The following is a 20,955-nucleotide window of genomic DNA, read 5'->3' as shown; positions in this document are numbered from 1 at the left end:
GTACAAGGTGATAATGACCATACAATGACATAATGGGTACCATAGTATATTTACAGTTACTGACAGTAACTATGGTACCCATTATAGTATATACAAAGTATATATACATAGTATATTGACAGTAACATGGTACCCATTATGTCATTGTATGGTCATATCACCTCGTACTTCGGTACGTGACCAAAAAATAAAAAATTTAAATAAATTAATATAAAAAAATTCATTAATGAATATTTTTTTATTTTATTAATTTATTTAATAAATAATTTAATTTGATAAATAAAAATATTTTTATTTTAATAAAATAAAAAATAATTCATGAATGAATGAATAATTTTTTATTTTTTATTTTTTTGTCCCGGCTTTTTAACGTAGTCCTAGCATAGAAGTGTTTCAAATGTAGTTCTTCCCTGAGATATTTCTCCTTGTAGAGAAGTATTGGATGACATTTTTAGCTAATTGCTTATTTTTAGCCTTATGCATTATTTTAGCTGTTTGAAGATTAACTATATCAGCAAGTTGAAGTATTTGTCATTTTAGAAATATTTAAATTATGTTAAAATGAAAATTAAAGTCCATTTAGTTTTGTTTCCTGTGACCAGCAGGGGGCGTGCACTTACAGTAAACAGACCACATGACCAATAGCAGATGTATGATTGTTATTCATTTATTCGGATTAAGGGGATCGTGTGGTAAAAGTAAAAATACACCTAATTCAACATTGCTGAAAAATTTCCTTTAAAAGTTTTAACATTTCTTTTCATATTTTTACATGGTTGCTAGTGTCACGTATGTTTATAAACTTAGTAGTTATAAATCACTAGGTTTGACTGTCCATTCGGACACGTGACTGTTATGAGTGACAGGACGTCCCCTCGGTGGCCCCGCCTCCGGTGCGTAAAAGGAGCCAGGGCTTTTACGCACCGCGCCGCAGGGTCACTGTGCACCTGTGCCGCGATGGTGCGCGCACACGCCGCTTCTCCGCTTCATCTCCGCCACCCAGCCTGTCCGAGACGATGCCTTCGGACGAATGTCAACTCCTCGACGGCCTGCAAAGCAGACTAGCGGCCATGCTGACCCCCAACGCGTCCGTGCCGGCGGAGGAAAACGACGCCAACAGGACGGAGTCCAACTGCGGATACGTCTCCGTGGTGTTCCCCATCACCATGATGGTGACCGGCATGGTGGGCAACTCTCTGGCTCTCATCCTGGTCTACGTGTCCTACAGGAAGAAGGAGAACAGAAGGAAAAAGTCCTTCTTGCTCTGCATTGGCTCCCTGGCGCTGACGGACCTGTTCGGGCAGCTCCTGACGAGTCCGATAGTTATCTCGGTTTATCGGGCCGATCTGCGATGGGAGCGCATCGACTCATCCGGCAACCTGTGCGCCTTCTTCGGCGTGTGCATGACCACCTTCGGCCTGTGCGCGCTCTTCATGGCCAGCGCCATGGCCATCGAGAGGGCCACGGCCATCACCAACCCGCACTGGTACTCCAACCACATGAAGACCAGCGTGACCAAGCAGACTTTGGCGCTCATTTGGTGTCTGGTGCTGCTCTTTGCGCTGCTGCCCGTCGTGGGCGTCGGCAAGTACACGCGTCAGTGGCCCGGGACGTGGTGCTTCATCAGCACCGGTGACAGCCAGGTGCCCGGAAACATCTTCTTCTCCTTCACTTTTGCCTTACTGGGGATTTTCTCGCTGCTTGTGACGCTTTCTTGCAACGTGGTGACCATCAGGGGTCTGATCAGTCGATGCAAGACCAAGTCCGGCACGTCTCAGGCCTCCAAGCACTGGGAAAGACTCACCACCGAGACGGTCATTCAGCTCCTGGGGATCATGTGCGTCCTGCTGGTGTGCTGGTCTCCTTTGCTGGTATGTGTGATACTGACTCTGCAGTACTGCTAATGGGCTGTGTACTTGAGGAAAAGGGTGCATAGACAACCGCAATGTACCCCACTGGGCATCCTCTAATTCCTCATACAAATGCGTATTAGTGGATGAAATACGGCCGTGATGGGAATACAATGATAAAGTACTAAAAAGGCTTATTTTCGATACACGGAACTGCACCAGTTCGCAGCAAGAACACAAATCAAAAATGTTGGCATCAAATTCAAATTGTGATCGAAATCCCATTTCTGTAATACCTCGTTTATCGCGGTCAAAAAAAAACCTAGTCATGTCAAAATGTGTTGTTGCTGCTGGATGTTCAGAAAACCTATTGCTTTCTAGATACACTTAACATTATTAGAGCCCTAATAGGCACAAAATAACACCCCTATAGTCACCCCTACACTTCTATTACCCACGGCTTTGAGTGGGGGGGGCAGGCAGCAAGTGACTTTGGGGGTTCAGAATTGAGTTTTACTTTGGCGGGGGTTACGGCCCAACAGAAGCCCACCAAAAATTTACTATGAAACATTAAAAACATGCAATAAAGCGAGGCAAGTGAATAAAGTATGAGATAACCAAGTACGGGAAAAAATACAATGAATGTAAACACTAAGGTATTTAACAGGATATGATGTAAATTAATAAATTATTTAAAATGTTGACGGTTAGATGCATGTCAAAAATATGTACACACGAGTTGGGTATTTATATGAAAAAAAAAACATTGCACATTACTGACACCTAGTGACCAGTATAGAATACTACATACCACAACACCATTGAATGCGTCCTATGAATGCCTTTTATTTTAATTTTTAATTTTTATCTTAATTCAGACGTTTTTAGGCTTGAGCATCATTTAGGCAAAAATTAATATTTGCCTAAATATGCAATTTTTAAAGTAATATTTGGCCATATTCATTTAACTTATATAGTTGAAAAACTCAAATTTAATTATAGGTGATTTTTTTTATTTAAATTAAAAAAAATTCATAATATTTTGACTTTATTCTCATTGTAATATAACTTTTTGGTCAAGCATTTTTTTTCAAAAATTATGACTTTACTTTGTTTCTGGTAGTATTACAACTTTAAAATTAATAATAATTGTAAAATTTGACCTTTACACTACTAAAAAAAATAAAAATTTTCTTCTATAGTAATGTATATTTGTTCACATAAAACTTTTCCCCAAACCAATTTTCAAAAAATTATTTTATTTTTTTCTCATCATATTGTGACTTAAGATACATTTCAGCTTATGCTACTAAAATGGCATTTTTCCTCATAATATTGCAGGTTTATTATTTTTTTCCATTTTTACTTTATTCTCATAACATTAGAATAATTTTTCCTCATAATATTAAAACCTTCCGACTTTATTCTCATAGTAATATAACTGCTTGCCCAAGTATTTTTTTTCAAAAATTATGACTTTACTTTGTTTTGTTTCTGGTAATATTACAACTTTAAAATAAATAAGAATAATTGTAAAATTTGACCTTTTATACTACAAAAAAATGACATTTTCTTCCATAGTAATGTATATTTGTTTTCATAATTTTTTTTCCATAATATCTGACCTTCATTCTTGTAAAATTACAGCTGTTTTTTCTTTCGGCTGTTTTTAATTTTTCCAACTTTGTTTTATGATTTTTTTTTCATAATTACTAACTTTTTCCCCAAACCAATTTTCAAAAAATTATTTTCTTTTTTTCCTCATCATATTGCGACTTAAGATACATTTCAGCTTTACGCTACTAAAATGACATTTTTCCTCATAATATTGCAGGTTTATTATTTTTTTCCATTTTTACTTTATTCTCATAACATTAGAATTATTTTTCCTCATAATATTAAAACCTTTCTAGGAATTTTTTTTGTTGTTTTTCTTGCTCAATTGTACTTTTCGAAGACGCCAGAGGCCATTTGCGTTCATGTCCATGATCTCAACTAAAACCGCCATAAGGATGAAATATGACACAAATATGGTTCTAATCAATGCTTGCCTCTCAGCACTTGTGCGCTCTTGCTGATTGACTCACACACTGACTTTCTTTTGTGATAACCTAACAATACCACACACACACACACACACACACACACACACGTGGTTACACTGCGAAGAAGCTGCATCACGATGCAAGACCACACAATGTTGTTTTTGCTCCGGCACTGTCAGAAACAGAGGTAGAAAAGCATCCATTATTGCTGCCCCCCCCCCCCCCAGGAAGCATTGTGTGTGTTCGTACATTTGGGAGACACATCAAGACAAACCGTGAAAGTCATCCCCGTGTCAAGATATTCCACCCCAAAGTATAAAAGAATGTAGCTTTTTTTTTTTTTTTTTAATAGTGTGCAATGCATCCCTCCTTTGTTTGGCCACCATAAACATAAAATTCTTAGCCCCGCCCTCATCATTCCTGCTGAAACTCTGCTGTCCGTTAATCCACTTTACGGAGGTCTGTTTTGGGGGTCTGCTGTGTGTGTGTGATATCAAGTCACACACACTTCATTGTACCACCAGGGACATGATTAGAAAACACGTCCGTGCTGGCGGAGACTACATTTGCATGCGCTCAACTGGGCTCTTTCACACAAAAAAATGGCCGCATCGCTCAGATTTTAATGCTAATTTGACCGTTGACCAAACCTCCAAAACGCTAGGGGGCGATGTTCATTTCAGCTCGCTGTGGGTCGAGGAAGCACGCGCTAATACAGTTAGCTAACGCTCCAATTAGTGTATTTTTTGGTTAGCGTCAAACATGGTTATGTTAGTCGTCTTAATGTATTCAAATGCGAGTCCTACCGTGTTTGGAACGATTTTTTGTATTACAAAATGTCCTTGGTGGTAGCTCGTAGACGTTATTATATTCCAGTTCCAGCCAGCTTTAGCTAGGCTAGCTAGCTAGTGTCTGTACAGCCGTCACATTTCAGCATCCGTTCATTATTGTAACAATACTGTGGAGTTAGCTGACACAGTTAGCTAACGCTCCAGTTAGTGTATTTTTTGGTTAGTGTCAAGCATTGTTCCCTGTTCCAGACAGCTTTAGCTAGGCTAGCTAGCTAGGCTAGCTAGCTAGCTAGCGTCCGTATCTTCTCAGCATCCATTCAGTATTGCACCAATAACCAAGACTGTATGGATCATTCACAATGAACCACAGCTCCCCACTACTGGCAGCACTCGTGCAGCAAAGTACTGTTACGCTAGCACCACCACGCTAACCCACCCTTGATGCTCCTCAGGTGCTGATGCTGAGGATGATCTCCACCCAGGTGTCCTCCCATGAATGTAACTCCACGGCAGAACCCTCCCATCCCTCCTCTTCATCCTCCTCCTCCTCCTCCTCCGTGCGAGACGTTCACTTGGACTGTAATTTCTTCCTGACCGCCATCCGCCTGGCCTCCCTGAACCAGATCCTGGACCCGTGGGTCTACCTGCTCCTCAGGGAGATCCTCCTCCGCAAGTTCTGCCTGGTGGCCAACGCCGTCTCCAACTGCTCCATCGAGGACCCCAAGGAGACCCAAACGGCGCTGAATAAGCAGAACCAAGAAAGCCTCCAGAAAGAGCAAAGTACCAAAGAAGGAATTTCCTAAAAGCAAAAAAAATCCCATGAATGCATTCCTTATCTTCTCCTGCCAGGATGTCTCACTCGGACACTTTTTCATCTCATTGCCTTGAACGACAAAAGAATGGAGTCCAAACTCCTTTTTTTTTTTTCTTATTATCACATTTGATTGACAAGAAGCCATAATTCAGAACTCAGACTCAACCATTTCAACTGGAATGTACCATTAAGTATTAGGATCACATTGGAATTTTTTTTTTTTTTTTGAGAATACATTTGTAAACTTATGCGGCTTATGTTGTAAATTTACAAGAAAAAGTCGTAAAAGTACCAGAATAAAGTAGTACATTTATAAAGTAAAGCTGTAAACATAAAAAAAACGTGAAAATGAATGAGAAAAAAAAGTCGTAAATATACCAGAATAAAGTCTTAAATTTATGAGAAAAAAAAATGACAAAGTTACGAGAAAAAAGGTCAAGAAAAAGGTTGTAAATTTACAAAAAATAAAGTTCAGAGTATAAAGTCGGTAACTTGAGGCTGAAACAACCAAACAACCAGAATAAAAGTAGTAAAAATCTACAAGAGTAAACTTTTTAAGCCAGCTCTAGCTAAGCTAGCTAGCTCGTGTCCGTATCTTCCGTACAGCCCTCACATTTCAGCATGCGTTCATTATTTTTAACAATATCCAATAATAGAGGCGAAAAGCCGTAAATATACCAGAATAAAGTCTTAAATTTGAGAAAAAAATGAAAACGTTACGAGAAAAAAAAAGTCAAGAAAAAGGTTGTAAATTTACAAAAATAAAGTTATGAGTATAAAGTCGGTAACTTGCGGCTGATGTCGTAAATTTACACGTGAAAATACCATAAATTAGAATGTTTTCTCACAAAAACAAAGTTGTACATTTAAATAAACTTGTAAAAAAAAAAAAAACAGAATAAATAATAATAATAAATAAAAATAATAAAATAAATAAATAAGCAGTAAAAATCTACAAGAGTAAAGTTGTAAGCGTCCAAAAAAATTAAAAAAAAAGTTAGAGAAAAGGCTTTGCTGCCACATAAATAAAAGCTTGCCTGACTTATGCGCTATCTTCCCTCTGACGTAACATTACCACTTTATTCTCGTAGCATTATGACTTTATTCTGAAAAATTTACAACTTTTTATCGTAAATGTACAACTTTTTTTTCTCAGAAATTTACAACTTTATTTTCGATATCTTGAGTTTATTTTTTTTGTTTCCAATGTGGCCCCTCCATTATGGGGGAGGGGGGAGGACTAAATGCTAACAAAAACCTGTTCCAGAGCGAGCAGTGGCGGTTTTAGCTAAGGGTCACGTGATGGTCACATGAGGGTCGAAGGTAAAAACAGTAAGTTACAACAAAAATATAGTAAAAAAAAAAAAAAAAGAAAAATTTAAGCCGGATCCGCCATGGCTGCGACCTGCTGGATGTCGATATCAACGCCTGTAAATATTTCCATAGTTCCTAAAAAAACAAAAACGTATCCGAGAGAAAAAGAAGAGATGGTTCATCTCTGGACTGCGAACACGACCGTGTGGGCGGGGCTTAATGGCGAATGTACATGTGTATGTGCCAAATGGCTAACAGATGCTATTCCATATGTTGTTATTTATTGATTTATTTATTCATGGACGTTGGCCTTGGTTAGCGTTCTAACCAGGATTATTGTAAAGACCATGCTAGTTGGTGCATTTTTTATTTTTTTTTTTTGGAGGGGTGGGCGATACCAATATTTTTTTTCTTGAAATTGTTCAAGATCACAATCATTGGAATAAAATATCATGTATAATATCTTATCGACAAACGTGTTTGTGAGCAATGTAATGTAATACACACACACACGCATGTATATATAGACAATGTAAAATATTTCTGTATTTTATTTCATACAACTGTAAGAAATAAATATTAAAAAAATATTTTAAAAAATGCAAAATAAATCAACATTTATTTGCCACAAAGCCACAAAATATATTCTCCGAAACAATACAACAATAATACACTAACCCTCCTTTATCACAGTTAGTTGGTTCCAGATCTGACAGTGATAAGTGAACTTTATTTACAAATAAAATATTTCAGTAGTCACAACTAAAACTATGAAAATATTCCATTCCTAAATAAGGAAATCTACTTTGAATAAATTCACCGGTCACAGTCGAGTCCGGAAGCGATTACTTTATCAATAGCTGGTATCGATACTATTGATATTTGGATGGATGACGTGATTTTTCTCAGATTACCTTTTTTTTAAAAATAAAATTTCTCAACATATTTTGTTGCGTTTGTTTCTTATATTATGACTTTACATTTCAGTATATTTAATATTAAGTATATTTCATATTTAGAATTTATGCTACTAAAATGATTTATTTTGAGGTTATTCTAGTTAAACTTTTTTTTTTTAAACACTTTTTCCATAACAAAATTTTCAAAAAATTACAACTTTATTTTTGTCTTTTGCAATATTATTGAATCAAAAAATGTATTTTTTCTTTAATATTTCAACTTTATGCTACTTTTTTTTCCTTGTAATATTGTGAGTTTTTGGTAAAATTGCCACTTTTTTCCCCAGATTACATTTTTTTTTAAAATAAGATAAATTTCTCCTTAACATATTTTGTTGCGTTTGTTTCTTATATTATGACTATACATTTCAGTATATTTATAAAGTATATTTCATATTTTGAATTTATGCTACTAAAACGATTTATTCCGAGGTTATTCTTGTTAAACTTTTTTTTTTTTTAAACAAAACTTTTTCCGTAACCAAATTTTCCAAAAATTACTTTATTTTTGTCTCTTGCAAAATTATTGAATACATTTATTTTCCTTTAATATTTCAATTTTATGCTACTTTTTTCCCCTCATAATATCATGAGTTTTATTTTTGGTAAAATTGCAACTTTATTCTCAGAAAATTTTGATTTTTTGTAAAATGACAGCTTTTTTTCTCCATTTTTTTTTTTTTTTTACATAACTTTCTCCTCAACCTAATTTTCCAAACATACAACATATTTTGTTGTGTTTTTTTCTTATATTACGACTTTACATTTCAGTAAATGTATAAAGTATATTTAATATTTCAAATTTATGCTGCAAATTTTTTTTAAACAAAACTTTTTCCGTAACTTTTCCAAAAATTAACTTTTTTATTGCAATATTATTGAATAAAAACAACAATTTTTTTCTTTAATATTTCAACTTTGTGCTAACTCATTTTCCAAAAACCCAAAATATTTTGTTTTGTTTGTCTTTCATAATAATATATTCCATTCCTAAATAAGAAAATCTACTTTTAATCCGGAAGCGATGACTTTATCAATAGCTGGTATCGATACTATCGATATTTGGATGGATCCGCCCACCCCTGCTCATTCGCACATCCAACTGTCAGGATGAGCCTGCGCTTGCCTGTTATATCATCCAGCGCTAACGTGCTAATCAAGACGTGTAAATTGAACATTAGCATGCTCATGCATCTCTAATCAAATGAAATGTACACCTCACCCGGCGAAGGATGCTGCTTATTTCCCAGCAGTAAACACGACCACACCGTCAATCTCAGCATTGATATTCTAACAGTGGCAACGCTCAAACGTCCCACTCCCATCATGTAAAAAAATGCATCACATTGAAGAATAAAAAGCTTGCTGTGGAAAATCCAAAATTAAACAGTTAAAAAACCTCGGCATACATTTGCACAAGTAAACACATTTTTACACAACATGAACACAAAACTAGCATCACAAAAGGGGAAAAGTTCCGAAGTATTTCCAGAATTTTTTCTTATATTTTTCCCTTCATAAAAACTAAAATAAATGTTGTTTGGAGATAGAAGCTTCTCATTGGATGATAATGTAATGCTCATAAGTCATGTCATATTTCATTTGATTGTTTGATATGCGACAGTATGCACGTCTTTTACCATAACAGGAAATGATGTTTTACCAGCAATCAAAACTTCAATTGATTGATCCGCCCGACGGATGATTGACAGGCTGACTGACAGAAGAATATTTGTGCTGAAAATAACAATGAATGATGCAATGACTTTATACTGTAAAAGACTTCACCCAAGCCATGCGTTCATGGAGTATACAGTATAGTACTGTATGTGTACTTTTCATTGATGGGTATTTGCAGTGTTGCTTTCTTTCTGTGTTGTGACTGGAATAAAAGAAAGGGGATTATTCTACAAGGTACGCTGCTTGGATGTTCAAACAAACCACATTTTGACTCGGCAGTTCGAAAAATGAGTCCTGCTATCTTCTAATGTCAGCTTCCCAAAAATGGCTTTTTACTACTCTTTGTAAGAAATATACAGTACATACTCTAGCAAATACTTCGATTTGTGGATTTGAACGACCGTACTTACATTGCGTAGAAATGAAAAATAATGAAAGGATGCCACTTTGCCATGCTAACAAGTTCTACTGTGTATATTTAAAGATAAAAATTAATCTCAGCTTTGTGATCAAGATGGAAAAGCTTAATACCAACTTTGGTTTTTGCATTTTTTTATCCCTCCCATTTTTTTTTTAATATTACAACTTTCTACTTAAATAATCTTCCAAAATTTTCTTTTTGTAATATTTCCATAACTTTTGCAAAAAATTTTTCCTTGTAATATTATGAGTTGTTATTGGTAAAATTACGACTTTTTCCTCTGAAAATTTTCACTTTTGGTAAAAAAAAAAAAACACCTCATTTCTGCTGTTTTTTTTTTTACGTAACTTTCCCCTTAAACCTAATTTTCCAAACTTACAACACATTTTGTAGCATTTTCTTATATTTGAACTTTACATTTTAGTATATTTAATATTTCAAATATTTCCATAACTTCTGCTACATTTGTTTTCCTCGCAATATTATGAGTTGTTTTTAGTAAAATTACAACTTTTTTTCTCTAAAAATTTAGACTTTTGGTAAAATATATTTTTTTCTTATTTCTGCTGTTTTTTTTTTACATAACTTTCTCAACCTAATTTTCCAAACTTACGCTTTTGTTGCGTTTTTTTCTTATATTCTGACTTTACATTTTAGTATATTTAATATTTATATATTTAGTATATTTAATATTACAAATATTTCAAATATTTCCATAACTTCCGCTACATTTTTTTCCTCATAATATGATGAGTTGTTTTTGGTAAAATCTGCACTTTTTTCTCAGAGTATGACTTTTTTCTCTGAAAATTTTGACTTTTTGTAAAATGACAGCTTTCCCCCCCATTTCTGCTCTTTTTTTTACATAAAACTTAATTTTCCAAACTTACAACGTATTTTGTTTTTTTTTTTTCTTATATTGTGACTTTACATTTTAGTATATTTAATATTTATTTATTTAGTATACTTAATATTTTAAATATTCCCATAACTTCTGCTACATTTTATTCCTCGTAATATGAGTTGTTTTTGGTAAAATTGCCACTTTTTTCCTCAAAGCACAACTTTTTCTCTGAAAATTTTGACTTTTTGTAAAATGACAGCTGTTTTTTTTACATTTGTTGTTTTTTTTAACAAATTTCTCAACCTAATTTTCCAAACTTACAACATATTTTGTTTTGCGTTTTTTCTTATATTATGACTTTACATTTTAGTATATTTAATATTTATATATTTATTATATTTATTACAAATATTTCAAATATTTCCATAACTTCTGCTAATTTTTTTCCTCGTAATATGATGAGTTGTTTTTGGTAAAATTGCCACTTTTTTCTCAGAGTACGACTTTTTTTTCCTCTGAAATTTTTGACTTTTTGTAACATGACAGCTTTTTCCCCCCATTTCTGCTGTTTTTTTTTGTTGTTTTTTTTACATAAATTTCTCCTGGACTTAATTTTCCAAACTTACACCGTATTTTGTTTCCTTTTTTCTTATAATATGACTTTACATTTTAGTATATTATGAAGTATATTTAACATTTCAAATTCTTTTAGTAATATTTCCATTACTTAATTTTTCAAACTTCCAAACTTTTTTTTGGTTTGTCACAATATTCCAACATTCAAAAAGGAATGTTTTTTTCTTTAATATTTCAACGCTATACCACTGCAATATTTTTTTTTCCTGGAAGAGTTACTTTCAGAAAATTTCTTGTGAGAGTACAAAATATTTCCCTTTAATATTTTGACTTTATTCTCGTTAAATAATAGCTGTTTCCCCCCCCAGTTCAACCGATATTGCATTTTAATGCCAATATCGGACATCCCCAACGACATGTATTGACTTTTAGTTTGATATGTAAATAATGTGCCGCGGGCAAATGAAAGAAACAGCAAAAGGTTCCCTGGGCCACCCTTTGGACACCCCTGCTGTAGGCCATTCTCCAGCATCCATAGGGACACACGTTTATCATCTCATAGCAACAGCATAACATAATACTTTTCCTGCATGCTTTGAATGGGACCAAAAATGCCCCATCTGGTGGAGAAATACAAAAACTATTGAAATGTTCCCATGAAGGATTTGTTGAGAAATTGGAAGCGAAGCGTGGAGGGATCAGTGGTCTTCCTGCCCTTTGGAGGAGAAAACACTCGTGGATGTCATGTGAGATAAGGTCAACTGCTTTTTTTTGGGGGGGGGGCGGTTATGGATGGAGGGTTTTGTTATGGGTGATTTTTTTTTTAATCTCAGTGCTGCACAGAGTTGGATTGTTTTTATCTTTATCTGATGTTCTTCATGAGACAAAGCCTGGTGACAAACACCTCCAATGACCCCCCCCCCCCCCCCCCCCCCGCTGACAGTGGGGACCCATATTTATGGATGAGAGGACCCTCGTCCTGAAGAGAAAAGGCTGCTCTAACTTTTCCTTTGTCGTAATCACCTCTTCTGACACCAAATTCTTAAAAATCAACAACTTTGTTCGGTTTGTTTCTCATATTAAAAATTTGTAAAAAAAAAAAACCAAAAACAAAAAAAACCTAAAAAATGAACATATTCTTCTTTCATATTTCTACTTTATGCTAAATTTTTTTTTTCTCATAAATATGATGAGTTGTTTCCTGTAAAATTGCTACTTTTTTTCCTCAGACTATGACTTTTTTCTCTGAAAATTTTGATTTTTTTTTTATGACAGCTTTTTTTCCATTTCTGCTGTTTTTTTTTAAATAATAAAACAAAACAAAATATTTCTCCTCAACCTAATTTTCCAAACTTGCAACATATGTTGTTGCGTTTGTTTCTTATATTATGACTTTGTATTTTAGTATATTTATAAATTATATTTAATATTTCTAATTTATGCTACTAAAATACTTAATTTTAACATTATTTTTGTTAAATGTTTTTTTTGTTAAACTTTTTCGGTAACCAAATTTTTCAAAAATTACAACTTTATTTTTGTCTCCTGCAATATTATTGAATCAAAAAATTTATTTTTCTTTAATATTTCAACTTTATGCTACTTTTTTTCCCTTGTAATATTATGAGTTGTTTGTCATAAAATTGCCACTTTTTTCTCAGACTACAACGTTTCTCTGAAAATTTTGACTTTTTGTAAAATGACTGCTTTTTTTCTTCATTTTTGAAAAATAAAATAAATTTCTTTTCAACCTAATTTTCCAAACTTACAACATATTTTGTTGTGTTTGTTTCTTATATTATGACTTTACATTTTAGTATATTTAATATTTCTAATTAATGCTACTAAAATGATTTATTCTGAGGTTATTCTTGTTAAACTTTTATTGAATCAAAAATGTATTTTTTCGTTAATATTTCAACTTTATGCTACTTTTATTTCCTTGTAATATGAGTAAAATTGCCACTTTTTTCAAGGAGTACGACTTTTTTCTCTGAAAATTTTGACTTTTTGTACATAACTTTCTCCTCAACCTAATTTTCCAAACATACAACATATTTCGTTGCTTTTTTTCTTATATTATGACTTTACATTTTAGTATATTATAAAGTATATTTAATATTTCAAATTTATGCTACAAAATTGTTTTGTTGTTTTTCCCCATAACCTAATTTTCCAAAAATGTAAACTTTTTTTTAAAATTACAATATTATTGAATTAAAACATCTATTTTTTTCTTTAATATTTCAACTTTATGCCAACTAATTTTCCAAAAAATAGTAAATATTTTCATAATATGACTTTTTACAGTCGTGGGCTGCAAATGGTGCCCAGAGCCACACTTTGGACACCCCTTAGCTTAGATCGAAGCGAGTCCCGGTTGTTAAACGTATACGATGTGGTAGCTACAAACCCGGACATGATGCGTCGCCTGCGGTGCCCCTGAGGACGTCGGTGGGCGGGACGGGCTTGTGGACGGAGCTCACTGATAAGCGACCCTTGAGCAACAGCGTGTCAGCCGGGAGTGCAAGACAGGACGAGGCGGGTGGCTAATGGGCGGATAAATGCCACTTAAATGCCAGCAGCTTTATGCTGCATGTAGCTAACAGGATAGAATAAGCACTAATTAGAATGAAAAGAAGCTGGAATCGCATTCAACTGACAGGAAACTTCACTGGGAATAGCCTCAAGGAGAAGAGTGCATGCTGGGATCATAAGTTCGGAATGTGGAACCCAGTCTATGCGGACTACGTCTCTGTCTGGGTTCCGTATCGCACAGCGTCCTTTTATGACAGAGTCGGGGGGGGGGTCTGCATGTCGTAAATCCTAGCAGACACATTGAAAGCCTCATTGCCTCATTATTGATCACTGCTCTCCGTGTACAGTATAGTATTAGTGGTGTCCAAAGTGCGGCCCAGGGACCTTTTGCACCATCCATCCACTTTCTATGGAGCCTATCCCAGCTGTCTTCGGGCGAGAGGCAAGGTAAATCTAGTAAATCTAGTCATATTACCTCTTGTGTTATTTTCTCATACTATATCAACTACATTGGATAATATGAGTCTCAAGGTGAACATAGGGGTGCTATTTCATGTCTACAGGGCTCAAAAACCATTATCAGAAGGCTTTCTTGACTTTCATTCATTCATTCATTTTCTACCGCTTTTTCCTCACGAGGGTCGCGGGGGGTGCTGGAGCCTATCCCAGCTGTCTTCGGGCGAGAGGCAGGGTACACCCTGGACTGGTCGCCAGCCAATCACAGGGCACATATAGACAAACAACCATTCACACTCACATTCATACCTATGGACAATTTGGAGTCACCAATTAACCTAGCATGTTTTTGGAATGTGGGAGGAAACCGGAGAACCCGGAGAAAACCCACGCATGCACGGGGAGAACATGCAAACTCCACACAGAGATGCCCGAGGGTGGAATTGAACCCCGGTCTCCTAGCTGTGAGGTCTGCGCGACCTCACATACAAGTCACATACAAATATATCTAAACATCCCATTTGTCCATTCACATACAAATAATCCAAAATCTGGTCTGTCCATTCCCATACAAATCAAAATGTTGGTATGTCCATTCACATACTATCATAATGTAAACATTCTGGTTCTCCATTCACATACAAATAATTCAAATTTTGGTCTGTCCATTCACATATTCATAATGTAAACATCCCGTTTGTACATTCACATACAAATCAAAATTTTGGTCTGTCCATTCACATACATTCATAGTGTAAACATCTCCTTTGTCCATTCACATGCAAATAATCCAAACCTTGGTCTGTCAATTTACATGCACACATAATGTAACATCGGTTTGTCCATTCACACGCAAATAATCCAAACTTTGGTGTGTCCATTCACATGCACACAATGTAACATCGGTTTGTCCATTCACATACAAATAATCCAGATTTTGGTCTGTCCATTCACATATGTACATTCATAATGTGAACATTGTGTTTGTCCATTCACATACAAATAATCCAAACTCTGGTCTGTCCATTCATATACAAATATATCTAAACATCCCATTCGTCCATTCACATACAAATAATCAAAAATCTGGTCTGTCCATTCACATACAAATACAAATTTTGGTATGTCCATTCACATACAAATAATCCCAATTCTGGTCTCCATTCACATGCACACATAATGTAAACATCCTATTTGTCCATTCACATACAAATAATCCAAACTTTGGTCTGTCCATTCACATACACACATAATGTAACACCAGTTTGTCCATTCACATACATACATAATGTAAACATTTCATCTGTCCATTCACATTCAAATAATCCAAGTGATAGCAGAGGTAATAAACATGTCAGTGTATTGATAACCCCCCCATATGCATCTGTCTGACTTACACAGGTTAAATGTATTTGTCCGTTCACATAATGTAAACAGATGTCTGTCCTTTCACATAAATATAATTATATGTTCATCCACACATCACCCAACATCTGAAAAATGGGGGTGTGCTGGAGCCTATCCCAGCTGTCTTCGGGCAAGAGAGGCGGGGTACATCCTGGACTGGTGGCCAGCCAATCACAGGGCACATATAGACAAACAACCATTCACACTCACATTCATACCTATAGACAATTTGGAGTTGCTAATTAACCTAGCATGTTTTTTGGAATGGGGGAAGAAACCCATGCAAACTCCACACAGAGATGCTAAAGCGGAGAATCGAACCCAGGTCTTGCTGATCTCCTGACTGTATGGCCTTGTTGCTAACCACTGGTCCACTGTGCGGACATTTTTAAAAGATTATTTATGAAAAAAAAGGGCACAGAATTGACAAAGTGAGGCCAATCTGGTATATAGTATACTTTATATACACCTCAGCTATATTCATCAATCAGCAGTTGAACTATACACAACTAAGTGTTGTGTATGCAGCCTGAGAGAGAGAGTTAGAAATGATTTGGACATCAAGTCCAAAATATTGTTTACAAAGTGACCTTCACTCGGTGCGTGCTCGTTCAAAAGAGAGCTCTTTCTGTATCCACCGTTTTTATATTTCCATAGAACCCGGAGAAAAACAAGAGAGTTCCGTTTCGACTCCATGATTGCTCCTTCCGGGGCCACTTTGATTGGCTGAGACTGATGCTCCCATTTGAGCCCGGTTATGTTTTTATCACCTTGATGCTTCATTCAATTCCAAGTCCTTGTGTGCAACATTTCAAATAGGCGCCAAACACCAGCAGCTTTCTCAAGGTTTGGCTGTTTCTCCGCCATGACTTTCCTCCTCCGCAGTTATTTTTTACCCTTAAGTGGGAATAACTTCATTAATGTGTTAATAGCAATCATTTATGAAACACACCATTGTACAGTCCCATAATACAAATTTTGGTCTGTCCATTCATATACTATCATAATATAAACATCCAGTTTGTCCATTCACATGCAAATCCAAACTTTGGTTTGTCCCTTCACATACATTCATAATGTAAATATCCCATTTGTCCATTCACATACAAATAATCCAAACTTTGGTCTGTCCATTCACATGCTATCATAATTTAAACATCCTGTTTGTCCATTCACATACTATCATAATGTAACATCGGTTTGTTCAGTCACATGCAAATAATCCAAAATCTGGTCTGTCCATTCACACATAATGTAACATTAGTTTGTCCATTCACATCCAAATAATCCAAACTTTGGTCTGTCCATTCACTTACTATTATAATTTAAACATCCTGTTTGTCCATTCACATACAAATAATCAAAGTTTTGGTCTGTCCATTCACATACATTCATAATGTAAACATCCCGTTTGTCCATTCACACACAAATAATCAAAACTTTGGTCTGTCCATTCAAATTCCACACGTAACATCAGTTTGTCCATTCATATAAATAAATAATCCAAACTTTAGTGTGTCCATTCACATGCACACATAATGTAACATTGGTGTAACATTGGTTTGCTAATTCACAGACAAATAATCCAAACTTTGGTCTGTCCATTCACATACTAAGATAATGTAAACATCCCGTTTGTCCATTCACATACAAATAATCCAAATTTTGGTCTGTCCATTCACATACGCACATTCATAATGTAAACATCCCGTTTGTTCATTCACACACAAATAATCAAAACTTTGGTCTGTCCATTCGCATCCACACATAACGTAACATCATTTTGTCCATTCATATAAATAAATAATCCAAACTTTGGTCTGTCCATTCACATACACACATTCATAATGTAAACATTCTGTTTGTCCATTCACATACAAATAATCCAAACTCTGGTCTGTCCATTCACATACAAATATATCTAAACATCCCATTTGTCCATTCACATACAAATAATCCAAAATCTGGTCTGTCCATTCACATACAAATAATCCAAGTGATAAACATAGTAGTAATAAACATGTCAGTGTATTCATAACCCCCCCATATACATCTGTCTGACTTACACAGGTTAAATGTATTTGTCCGTTCACATAATGTAAACAGATGTCTGTCCTTTCACATACATATAATTATATGTTCATCCACACATCACCCAACATCTGAAAAATGGGGGCAAAACACAAAATGTTAACAACGTCTCTCCATTTACATAAACATCCGTTTGTCCATTCTCATTCCTACATGACATGAAGATCTGTGTGTCCACTCACTTAGCCACCCAATGTAAACGGGAGTCCATCATGAGAAAATCAGTCTTTCTAGACAGATACATGTTCGTCCATTCACACGTGATATCATCTGTCCATCCATTCACATACAAACATAACAACCGTCTGTCTGTTGACTCAGTAAAATAAAGAAACGTTATTATACTGCATACGTACGCATGTACTCCATTCACATTTAAATTAAAATGTCTGTTGTCTATGACTGCAATAAAGTGACACGTGTGTGTGTGTTTCCATACACACAATGCAAACATCCACCTTGTGTGTTTTTCTAAGAGGGAACACGTAGCAGAGGTCTGGACTTGAGGAACCTTGTGGCTAATCCTTCTTGGATGAGACCAGCAGAGAGCATGCCGTATTTCCAATCCATAACAAAACCAAACAATGGAAGCAGTCGTGCACGGGTACACACGTACAACTGATTGAATCCTAATATCTCCGAGATGATGAGATGTGGAAAGTTTGTTTACTCGCCAACTGCGTCTGATAAAGATCTTTATGTTGATTTATGTCTTTTATTATTAGGACACCGAGAATAGTGGCGGTCTCCTTCCCAGATCCCTATCCTCTACCCTTCGGCGTGTCACCGGGGCTCCAAACACAAACTAATGAAGCCATAAATCCACTTGTGATCCGTTTAGAGATCCCGTAAACACATCTGTCTGTGTACAACTGCTCTCAACTTCCCTGGAATTGCGGCTGTAAATAATTATCAGTTCATTAGGCTCATTGTAGCGTTTAGCAGGGGTCCTGTTAGCAACACCTACTTCTGAAGAAACTTATGAGATACGTAGCAGAAGATAAGTGGGCTGTTTATTCATTTTCTACTGCTTTTCCTCACTTGGGTCGCGGGGGTGCTGGAGCCTATCCCAGCTGTCTTCGGGCAAGAGGCGGGGTACACCCTGGACTGGTGGCCAGCCAATCACAGGGCACATATAGACAAACAACCATTCACACTCACACCTATAGACAATTTGGAGTGGCCAATTAACCTAGCATGTTTTTGGAATTAAGTACAAAAATACTATATTAAATATTAATAATATTATTAATAATATATTGAATACAATTAAATATAAAAGTTTAGACACACCTTCCCATTTAACAACATGGGCAAGTGTCTCTAAACTTTTGACTGGTAGTGTTTACATTGATGGATGTCTCACCTGACACGAGATGTACTCTCCTCTGAACCGCAGCAACCGTGCAGGTAGCACTCATACAGCCCACTACCATCACCATGCTTGACCGTCAGCCAGACACGCTCCTCACTTGTTGGAATTTACATTTCCCTCAATGAATCACAGCTTTTAAAGTGGCGGCAGCGCTCATGCACACACTTAGTCATGACGCTTCCACCATCGTGACACAATGATCCTGCTACAGACTACTTGGAATTCACCAACATAATTATCCTGGAATTCTGGAAAAATATTATGGAATTCACTTTAAAGTTCAATGAACCGCAGTTCCTCCAGTGCAGGTAGCACTCATACAGCCCACTACCATCACCATGCTTGACCGTCAGCCAGACATGCTCCTCACTTGTTGGAATTTAGATTTCCCTCAATGAATCACAGCTTTCAAAGTGGCGGCAGCACTCATGCACACACTTAGCCATGAAGCTTCCACCATTGTGACATAATAATCCTGCTACAGACTACTTGGAATTCACAAACGTAATTATCCTGGAATTCTGGAAAAATATTATGGAATTCACTTTAAAGTTCAATGAACCGCAGTTCCTCCCGTGCAGGTAGCACTCATACAGCCCACTACCATCACCATGCTTGACTGTCAGCCAGACACGCTCCTCACTTGTTGGAATTTAGATTTCCCTCAATGAATCACAGCTTTTAAAGTGGCGGCAGCACTCATGCACACACTTAGCCATGAAGCTTCCACCATTGTGACACAATAATCCTGCTACAGACTACTTGGAATTCACAAACGTAATTATCCTGAAATTCTGGAAAAATATTATGGAATTCACTTTAAAGTTCAATGAACCGCAGTTCCTCCAGTGCTACCTGCACTACCTGCATGACGACACCACCACCACTGACAAGCTTGACTCTCAGCAAGAAACAATCGTCTTGGTACGTCTGTTTGGAATTCACTTTACATTTAATGAACCGCCGTTCCTCCAGTACCGGCAGCTTTCATGCAGACACTTGGCCATGATATTACCACCATCGTGCTTGAACATAGGCAATCTTTGTACTGACTTGTGTTGCCAGATACACTACCGCTGAAAAGTTTGGGATCACTTGGAAATTTTTGGGTCTTTTTCTTGGCAGTCCTGCTATGAAGTCCAGCATCCTGAAGTCGCCGCTTCACTGTTGATACTGACACTGGTGTTTGACAGCTACTATTTAGTGCAACTGCATCGTTTTTCTGTCCTTGTTAGACCCAGTTTGTGCTGCTCTCTGAAGGGAGTAGTTAACAGCATGGTAAGAGATTTTAGTTTTAGTTTAGATTTTTAGATGGCTTTTCTAATCATCTATTAGCCAAACAAATATTGTTTGTGAAATGCATGAAAATGTGTTTTTCCCTTTGTAAAACAAAGACATTTGCAAGTGATCCCAAACTTTTGAGCGGTAGTGTATCCCTAAAACACGATATTCTATGTGCCTTAAAAGAGTGATCTAAAATGGCCAATACTGGAGGGGAGGCTGGAATCGAATGACTTAACATACCACAAAACAGCATGATTCAGAGAGCAGCACAAACTGGGTCTACCAAGGACAGAAAAACGATGCACAACTGTGCAAGAAGACAATTGGACAATGTGTGTTGAATACTTCTTTGTGCTGTAATACATAGTACACTGACTACAGTGTACCCATGTTTAGTCTTCATGCGAGTATTGTCCTTGGAGAAGAAAGAGCCATAAATTGTTACATAAACAGGATAAATGGAGTTGGAGAAGACACTCGTGTGCTATTTATATCTCCCCCAAATATTAT

General features: G+C 36.1%; 1 protein-coding gene across 1 annotated transcript; it reads left to right on the top strand.

Moving 5' to 3' along the window:
• Positions 1 to 937: 937 nt before the first annotated feature.
• ptger3 (prostaglandin E receptor 3 (subtype EP3)) lies at positions 938 to 6,399 on the top strand. Its single transcript, XM_058073854.2, has 2 exons — positions 938 to 1,871; positions 5,139 to 6,399. Exons 1-2 carry the CDS (start codon positions 1,017 to 1,019, stop codon positions 5,487 to 5,489), a joined length of 1,206 nt encoding a protein of 401 aa, XP_057929837.2. The 5' UTR covers positions 938 to 1,016; the 3' UTR covers positions 5,490 to 6,399.
• The last annotated feature ends 14,556 nt before the right edge of the window (positions 6,400 to 20,955 follow it).

The sequence above is a fragment of the Doryrhamphus excisus genome, linkage group LG4 (genome assembly GCF_037039965.1).
Source record: "Doryrhamphus excisus strain RoL-2023G ecotype Guam linkage group LG4, RoL_Dexc_Guam_v1.1, whole genome shotgun sequence".
In the NCBI taxonomy this organism is placed as follows: Eukaryota; Metazoa; Chordata; class Actinopteri; order Syngnathiformes; family Syngnathidae; genus Doryrhamphus; species Doryrhamphus excisus.
The sequence above is the reverse complement of the archived record's forward strand: the minus strand, read 5'-3'. Positions and strand labels throughout refer to the sequence as shown.

What these genes read in the sequence shown, in the direction of transcription:
- ptger3 (XM_058073854.2), top strand. Translation starts at nt 1,017, where the DNA reads ATGCCTTCGGACGAATGTCAACTCCTCGACGGCCTGCAAAGCAGACTA. An exon ending in TGTGCTGGTCTCCTTTGCTG is followed by an intron (nt 1,872 to 5,138) that starts GTATGTGTGATA and finishes GATGCTCCTCAG; the next exon opens with GTGCTGATGCTGAGGATGAT.